At 39.2% G+C, this 8700-nt stretch overlaps 1 protein-coding gene across 1 annotated transcript; it reads right to left on the bottom strand.

The window, feature by feature from the left end:
- Positions 1–265: 265 nt before the first annotated feature.
- Positions 266–5109, bottom strand: LOC149147133 (uncharacterized). The gene is made up of 3 exons (XM_089441726.1): positions 4908–5109; positions 4217–4405; positions 266–4104 (listed from the first exon to the last, which is right to left on the bottom strand). Exons 1-3 carry the CDS (start codon positions 5107–5109, stop codon positions 266–268), a joined length of 4230 nt encoding a protein of 1409 aa, XP_089297852.1.
- Positions 5110–8700: the final 3591 nt, after the last annotated feature.

The following is an 8700-nucleotide window of genomic DNA, read 5'->3' as shown; positions in this document are numbered from 1 at the left end:
AAACACACCTGTACAGAGCAATCTTCCTATCAAACACACAACGCTCAAGCCGGATCCTGCTTGGAACAGAGTGTAAAGGGCCAGCCAGAAACAGAGAATCCAATGCATCTAACATTTCTTAGTTGCCTGTCCTTGGAGCTTGGTGTAACTGATTCCTGTAGCTAGAACAGCGAAAGCCTGAAGGAGCCTGAAGGGTTTCCGAGATAGTTGGTTCAGTAGCTGATCCCCAAAACATCATAAATAACAGGATTCCTGGTTAATCCAATTATGGGATGATGCAGAGAGATTCCTCCAAGTTGACTGATAGGGTTCTTTGGCTTCTGGCTGAGCCAAGATTGGCTTCCGAATCAGCTTGAGAATTTAGCTGCCTCATAATGTGGAAGAAGGAGATTTTCTGAAACTTAGCCAGCATGGGTCTTATTTTCTTGAGAATTCGGCCTAAATGGATCTGCAACTGATTCGAGGGAGAGTTCATTGCTTGAATGATGAGCCGGGAGTCTCCGAAGACCGTCAGAGTTTGAATATTCCGTTTTAGAGCCAGAGTCAGCCCCTGCCACAAAGCTAGAGCCTCAGCTCTATTATTTGATTCGATTCCCAGACCCCAGTGATACTTGAGTAAAGTAGAACCATCGGGATTCAGCAGAACTCCACCTCCACCCGCAGCTCCTGGATTGCCTTTAGAGGCCCCGTCGAAGAATAGACAATGGTCATCTAGTGCCGATCTCCACTTTAGAAATTCCTGTTCTTCCAGGCGAATTTCCCACTTAGCATGGCAAGTGGTTGGAGTAGTAGGGATGGGTTGATTATTCGGAGCGATGTCTTTCAGCCACAGCTCCTCCTCATTGTCCAGCTTTGCTTCATTCCTTAAGGCTAGCTTAGCTTCCAAAGTCTCTCCCAATAAAGCTTTAATTTTGGATATAACGTTGTTTGAAGTGCAGATTTCTCCTCTGAAGATTCTGTTATTCCTTTCCAGCCATAACTTCCAGCAGATGTATTTAGGGGTCCACATCCAAGCAGTCTTAAGAAGGTTTTTTTTATTGGTGCAGTGTGAAGATATCTTGGCCCACTCGTGGAGCAGGGATGGCACATTTCTTGGTAGCTCAATCTTGTCCGCCCATGAACTCAGGACCCCTTTCCAGACTGCCTTGGCAAAGGGGCATAGCAGCAACAGGTGGTCAGCTGTTTCTTCCTCTGATATACATAATGGGCATCTGGAAGGCCCTTCCATTCCCCGTTTTCTCAGGTTGTCTCCTGTGAGAATACTATTATGAGCAAGTGTCCAGCAGAAGAAGTCTATTTTTGGGAGAGAAGGAAAGCTCCATATGAATTTCCATTGCGTTGGGTCTGGGGGAACATTCGGGACAGCAATTAAACTTTTGTATCCTTCAGCTACCGAGTAGGAACCAGTATGGGAGCCCCACCCTCTTTTGTCCTTGGCTGTTGCTGACAATGGTGATTTTCCTTGCAGATTGTCTAATAGTAAAGAAGCTTCAGATTGCAAATGGTGTGGTACCTCTCCAAGATTCCAGCTGTCCCATCTTCTGTCAGCATCCTCCGTCCAGTTGGATATGTCCCAAAGTGTTTCCTTGTTGTTGGAATGCAGCCATAGTTTAATATTTGCCAGGCCTTTTATATGATGTAGTGGCTGGTCTCCAAGAATCTGATCATTCCAAATTCTTATTTTTTTCCAATTACCTAGGATCCAGTAGAGGTTGGGGCTGAAGTTGTCCAGAGCCGTGATACAAAGTTTGGATATTGGGGAACCTTTGGAGTTTTTTGGAGGGAGATCCAAACATCTCAAACGTTGACCTTGAAAGTATTTCTTCCACAGCACTTTCTTGCTCCAGCTTATTTTCCCTGCCACAATATTCCACAAAATTTTTGAGCCAAGAGCGAGATTTTGGGCAGCCAAGTCTCTCATTTGCAGACCTCCTTCCATGAATGGTCTCTTAATGGTATCCCAATTTACTAAATGAAGCCTTCTTTCATTGTTTTTCCCCCCTTCCCACAAGAATCTCCTCAGCATACCATCCATTTTACTGAGAAAGGTTTTGGGAGCAAGGAGAATGGAATGCTGAAACAGAGGCATGCTAGTTAAGACAGATTTTATAAGGATAATTTTCCCAGCAGTGTTCAGCCAGGAGGCTCCCCAGGCATGAATTCTGAGTTTAAGCTTGTCCAAAAGGGGCATCCAATGGGATACTTTGGGGATGGATCTGAAGATTGGAATCCCAAGATATTTGAATGATTCCCAGTCTTGACAGATTTTCATTTCAAGTAGCCTAGCTATGTCAGCAAGATTTTTAGCTGAGCATTTCCAGCCATAGATTGCGCTTTTTGAATAGTTAATCTTTCTGCCGGATGCTTCCTTATAGATTTCCAGTTCCTTTTTGAAAGAACTGGCTGAAATAATGCTCGCTCCACCTAGAAGCAGAGTATCGTCGGCAAATTGAGCATGGTTTATTTCTTTGACATTTTGCACCATTCTGAGACCTGGCAGAATTTGGATTTGCTGACAGTAGTCGAGCTGGAAACTCAGCACTGAGGCTTGTATAGCATAGAGAAGCGGGGACAGCGGACAGCCTTGTCTTAATCCCCTGGAAGCTGTAAAAAATTCAGTTGATCTTCCATTTACCAGCGGGGCAATCCAAGGAGAGGCAATGCAGGCTTTCACCCAATTTGTGAATTTTGTTGAGAAGCCCATTTTTGTCATAACAGCAAACAGGAAGTCATGCCTCACCCTATCAAAGGCATTAGCCAAATCGTGTTTTATTACCATTCCTTTCTCTTTTCTCTGGTCACTTGAATGAACTGCCTCTTGAACCAGCACAATATTATCCAGTATCTTTCTCCCTTTGATGAAGCCTCCTTGGTTCTCCGGTATGATGTCCGGTAAAATATTCTTGAGGCGAATGGATATTATTTTGGTAATCAGTTTATAGCTAGTATTGCACAACGAAATGGGGTGAAATCTACTGAAATCTGAAGCTCCTTTTTCTTTTGGAAGCAATGCCAGGAAGGCTGAATTGGTGCTGCCTCCTATCTTAGCGCACAATTGGGACTTCCTTACCATTCTCAGAAGGTATTTGTTGATAATTGACCAGCAAGACTGAAAGAACCTAGCAGTGAACCCATCAGGCCCTGGCGCTTTATCCGGTTCCATGCAATCCAAGGCTTTCTTGAGCTCATCCATGCTGATCGGGGCAGTCAACATATTATTGATAGGGTCATGCACACAGAAGGGGATTAGATTATACGGATATGCTTGGGGATCTATAGGCTGGTCTTCAGGAGCTGAATAGAGATCTTTAAAAAAGGAGAATGCTGCTCTCTTTATGCCTTCAAAATCATTAACCACTGTATCTTGGAATCGGATTTCTGAAACATTTTTGTATTGCTTTCGGGCTTCGGCATGCTTGCGGAAGAAACTAGTATTTTTGTCGCCGGCTTGTAACCATAAATTTCTAGATTTTTGTCTCCAATACTCCTCTTCGTCCCTACTGGCTTTATGAAGGGCTTTTTGTAACTCAACTTCTTTTTGGAGCAGACTTTGGGTAATAACTGAATTCTCCATTGAAGATTGGAGGGCAGCAAGATTTTCTATAGACTCTTTTCGCTTGGCAGCAGGTGCTTTCAAAGCTTTAGCCCACTCCTTGAGCTTTCTCTTAAGAGCCCGCAACTTTTCTTCCCACACGAAGAAAGGGGATCCCTGAATTTTCCGGTTCCAGACTTCAGCAACCACCTCATTGAACCCCTCTTGCTGAATCCATAATGGGCTAAATTTAAATGGAATGGGTCCAAGAAAACCATCCATGGAGAGCTCGAGACTTATGGGTTTGTGATCAGAGGTGCAGTTGGGCAGAATTTTGGATGAGGTCATTAGTCCGCTAGTGAGGAAGGAGGTTTGGACAAGGAATCTGTCCAAGCGAGCAGCTATATGGCTGGGGCCTAGTCTTTTATTAGACCAAGTGTATTTCCCAGCTGAAGGTTTGATGTCCTCCAAATCCCAGCCGATCATGATGTCTTCTACCCATTCTCTGGCAGGGTCCCTTACAGGTGAACCACCTTTTTTCTCTTCAGCAGCTATAGTAACGTTCAGATCCCCTGCAATAATGATATTTTCTGGATTGTGCAAAACAAGAAAGGACTGGAGCGAGTCCCAGCAAATTTTTTTCTCCGATGGCAAGACTGGAGCATAAAGGTTAAATAAACTTACTTGTTGACCAGAGTCTTTGTGAAGGAGCTGAGTGAAGATCCAGTGCTGGGAACTTTCTTCTTGAATCAAGTCGTATTTGGAGCTGTCCCAGAAGGAGGCGATCCCACCAGAGGCACCTCTTCTTCCTCTTTGTCCCTTGATGGTGCTTTAGGGCAGTTTCGTTGAAAATGGCCGTGTTCATGGCAGATCCTGCATTTAAATGGAAGTTGCTCGTAGTCCAGCTTCTGGTAGTGGTGCCAATCTCCCACTGTCAGCTTGATAGCTTCCGGTAGCCCAGCTTCTAGATCAACTTCCACGCATATTCTGGCGCAGGTGTATTGGCCCTTGTTATCAGCTTTGTTGATGAATCTTCCCAGTCCATTTCCTATCTTTTGCAGTGCTTGATAGCTCCAACAGTGTATTGGTAGATTGGGGAGCCGAACCCAAACAGGGACCTCCTTTGGGACATCGACTGAGGGGTCAAAGTCGGGTGTCCATTTATTCAGAAAGAGACCTTGGTTTCCCATGAAATATGGGCCATTTCTGAACACCAGATCTCGGTCTTCCTTGGTAGTGAATTCAAAGATGAAATAGCCCCTTCCAACCGCGTAGCTGATCACATTGTTTGGAAGCAGGGGTCTCCAGTTTCTTTGCACCCATTCATCAGTCGATTTTGTTGTTGGCCATCGACCCATAAACTGCCCTATTAAACCTCTGTCAGCCAGGGCAAGGGCGATTTTGATTGTTTGGTCTTCTGGCAGAGCAATTTCTGGAATTTCTTCTAGTTTTTTGATAAACTTCGGGGCTTCAGGCTGCATTTGTTTTTTTCCTCTCTGCGAAAGTATCTTCCTGAAGGCCTCTGCTGGCGAAATCGGAGGGGTGGGAGGGGGCTGCGCACCCCCTGGAGCAGCCATGGCGGCGGCAGCTGGACGCAGACCTAGCAGAACGCATTACCGAGCGCGCGCGTTTTTCCACATTAAATTTCTATGTTAAGCTACAATGTATGCATGTAATTCTTTAACACATCTTAAGCAAAAGATATTGGATTAGATAAAATACCACCATTCAAGTGAGTTTGTTTCATTCTGCATCGTTTACAGTTTCAACACATTCCACTTATTAATAGATGTCAAGTTTTACTGTAACTATGTGTTTTTGTTATAAATCTATATTTCATTTCATTCCCTTCATAAATCTGAATGATAATGTGTCTACTCAAGTACCATGTATGGCCAATAACTAAGTTGTGCACATGTCGGGAGTTGCATTTGATGATAGTTATCCTCGTCAAACTTCATATAATTTACAATGTGTTGCAATAAATAATTTAAACAGTATGCGGGGAGTTATACAAAAACATCTTTTATATTTCTTGAAACATTACCAAAAGATAATAAGGCACATTTAACCATTATTATTTTTCTCAAGAAAACTCCATGGAATTTCCAATGAGACAAGTGCAATAAATATGATAAATCACTAATTCTTTATTGCTCCTCACTCTAGCCTTATAATCCACTATTTTCAATGTTGTAAACCGTCATACTAACTATTGTGCCTAACCTTGAGAGGCTTTATAGAGTTGAACACTCAGTCTCCCAATTCTTAAAAAAAATCATGTTTACCTCAAAATCACTTGAATTAATGTTTTAAGGTTAAAATTTGAAAGACATATTGGTGGGATTTAATCCACTTATGTGTAAATCACAAAATCATTTAATATAATCTCTTTAAATGAAACTACATATTTAATTATTATATCAAACTAACCCTATAATTTTAAAATACCCTTTATAAAAATTAAACCTTATAAAATTAAAAATACCCTTTATAAAACCCCAAAGAGGGTGCCCAAGAGCAGGTATCCCCCCTCACCTTGATATGATGCCAACTCACACAAAAGGGGGTTGAGGATACCATTATACTTGGTGTATTGTATGTGTTCCTATCACTTTATCAATCATGGCACAAAACTAGCACAAGATTAAATATCATTTGAATATTGCAGATGGCATAGGGAGGTACAAGAAGACTGAACAAGAGAATTCTATCATATTAACAAAACTAGAAGAAAATCTTGATAGTATAGACTACAAGCTGAACATTCTAGCTAGGAGATAAACCAACTTCTCCTTCTCATCAGATGAGGATAGTGACATGCCAACACAAATGCATGGAGATTCTTCCCAATAGTTGTTATGGCTCACTATTTTTTTCTTGTAACACTAATAATATTTTGTCTTTTCATTTCAATGCATATCAAAGTCTTTCATGACCGACCTATATTTTATAAGTACAAAATGCTCTAGTTATATAAAGTCTTAACAACCTCAAAACTCTGAACTCATGTTATTAATCTAATTTCTCTTTAAACAAACCAATAGTAAAAAATATTTTTATCTATATAACCCTCATTTAATATAATACAAAATACCTCACTTAAAAAAAATCACCAAATTGTTTTCAAGTGAGACGGAACTAATTGTGCAACACATGCTTTAAATAAATGACATCCAAACGATTTCTTTATCACACAATCAAACACACATTTCAATAAATACACCAAAATACATATACAATTGTAATCCTAGAGAATTACCAACATACGAATTTAATAATTAAACACTAATCAAATTAATTAAAGTTTACTTGGAAAGAGGCTTAAATAATTAATTTGAAGTCAAGAAAATTTACAAAAGGTGATATGTGAGATTATTTTATTGTGTTTAAGTAAATGCCATCCAAAATAATTGTGTCACACAATCAAACACACTCCAAATACACCAAAATACATATAAATAATTCTAACGAATTACCAAGATAGGAATTTAATAATTAATTAAAGTTTACTAGGGAAAGAGACTTAAATAATTAGTATGAAGTCCACAAAAGTTGAGCAAAAAGTGACATGTGAGAGATTTGGTTGGCAAAGATTCTAAAATTTAATTTTATTGTGTAAAGTGTAAATGTGGGTCTTTTTATTTTATTGGGTAACGTATTCATGTGGAAATATAAAAATAAGAGAAGCTCTATGCTTCCAAGGATGTGAAATGTTTTCAAGTTTGTTGGACGTGATAACTTTTTCTACAAAGAAAAGACAAAACCATGTCAGTATGATTACTCTCCTCAATATAATAAGTTATTTATTTTATGTTTCCCTCCATGTAATGGTGTAATCACATGGCATTGTACTGGTAAATACTCCAAGCAGAGGTTTTATTATGTGATCATTACACACCAAATGAGTTGGCATGCTTTTTTTTGCTATGTTTGTTGGATTCATAATAATCATTTGAAAAAGGTTGTGTATTGATGAAAGCGTGGCCATGAAATGCCAATTTTTTTATTATTTCATTTTTACTTTACATTTGAAGATTTCTTGAGTGTTTCCTTACCTAGAAATTTAAGACTAACTTTCCTCCCTCTGAATTTGTTTACATCCTTCCATTCATTTACCTTTTTGGACATGATGTTCTTCATACACATAGGGTTCTTAGGGGTTATGATCACCTTGGATTCGACCCATATGTATTTAAACCTTGAGAGTCCACCCCTAGTAATGTTAAATAGTTTACCAGTTTTTCTCCTTGCACCATTTATATTTAGAGAGGATACATTTGTTGAATTTTCCATGACTTTAGACATATCCTTTTCCATTGAAATGGATGTTGTTGAACATATTAAGGTTACAAACCCTCTATGAAAGTAATAACTTGTAAAGAATCTCATAAGACATTGGAAGTAATAACTTGTAAAGAATCTCATAAGACATTGTAGTTATTTTTAGGTGTAGGAAATTAAATAATATTTCAATATGTTTATAGGCAATTATATTTGTCATGTTTGGCTTATGTATCTATATTTTAGGGTTGTTATATAGGTTTAGGCTTATCCTCTATAACATTGAGACCTTTTCCACCCAAATTTGCCTTAGGATCCACCTTATTGAAAGTTCATGTTTTTTTATGCATTTCTTCATTATCACCTTTGTAATCTTCCAAGATTATAGCCTTCCTTTGATGGGTCTCCTTAGTTTAGCACCTTGCTGCGAAATGATACTCATCTTAATAACTTTTTATAGAACTAAGAACCGTTGTAGCTTGTAGTTGCATTTTGATCCTCATTCTATGCACTTATATATTTTTGGTCACTCCCTTCTAGCCTCCCACTCTTTTATTTAGTTGTTTAATATTATAGTTATTTATTTATTGCTTGATCTGATTTGTTGCTTATCACAACTAAGTCTTTGGGCCCCACATGCATGAAAAACACCATTGTTTGAGGGGAGGCATGCACTTAGGTGTTCATTAATATTTGTGCATATGTTGCTTTTCTTGATTTGGATGATATGTTACCTTGCTTGTAGCCTATTTTCTTACAATTTGACACCCAAAATCTCTCATGATACTCTCATTCTTTCCAAAAAGATGGAAACATACTTAGATTGTTGGGGGAAGAGTGGTTAAGGGACGGAAAAAAAATGTCTTACTATTCTGGATTTATTA

Source organism: Pinus tabuliformis, chromosome 9, assembly GCF_031772625.1.
Source record: "Pinus tabuliformis cultivar Carrire ecotype Pingquan chromosome 9, CPIR1, whole genome shotgun sequence".
Lineage (NCBI taxonomy): Eukaryota > Viridiplantae > Streptophyta > Pinopsida > Pinales > Pinaceae > Pinus > Pinus tabuliformis.
Note: the sequence above shows the minus strand (reverse complement) of the source record. Positions and strands in the feature narration are given on the sequence as shown.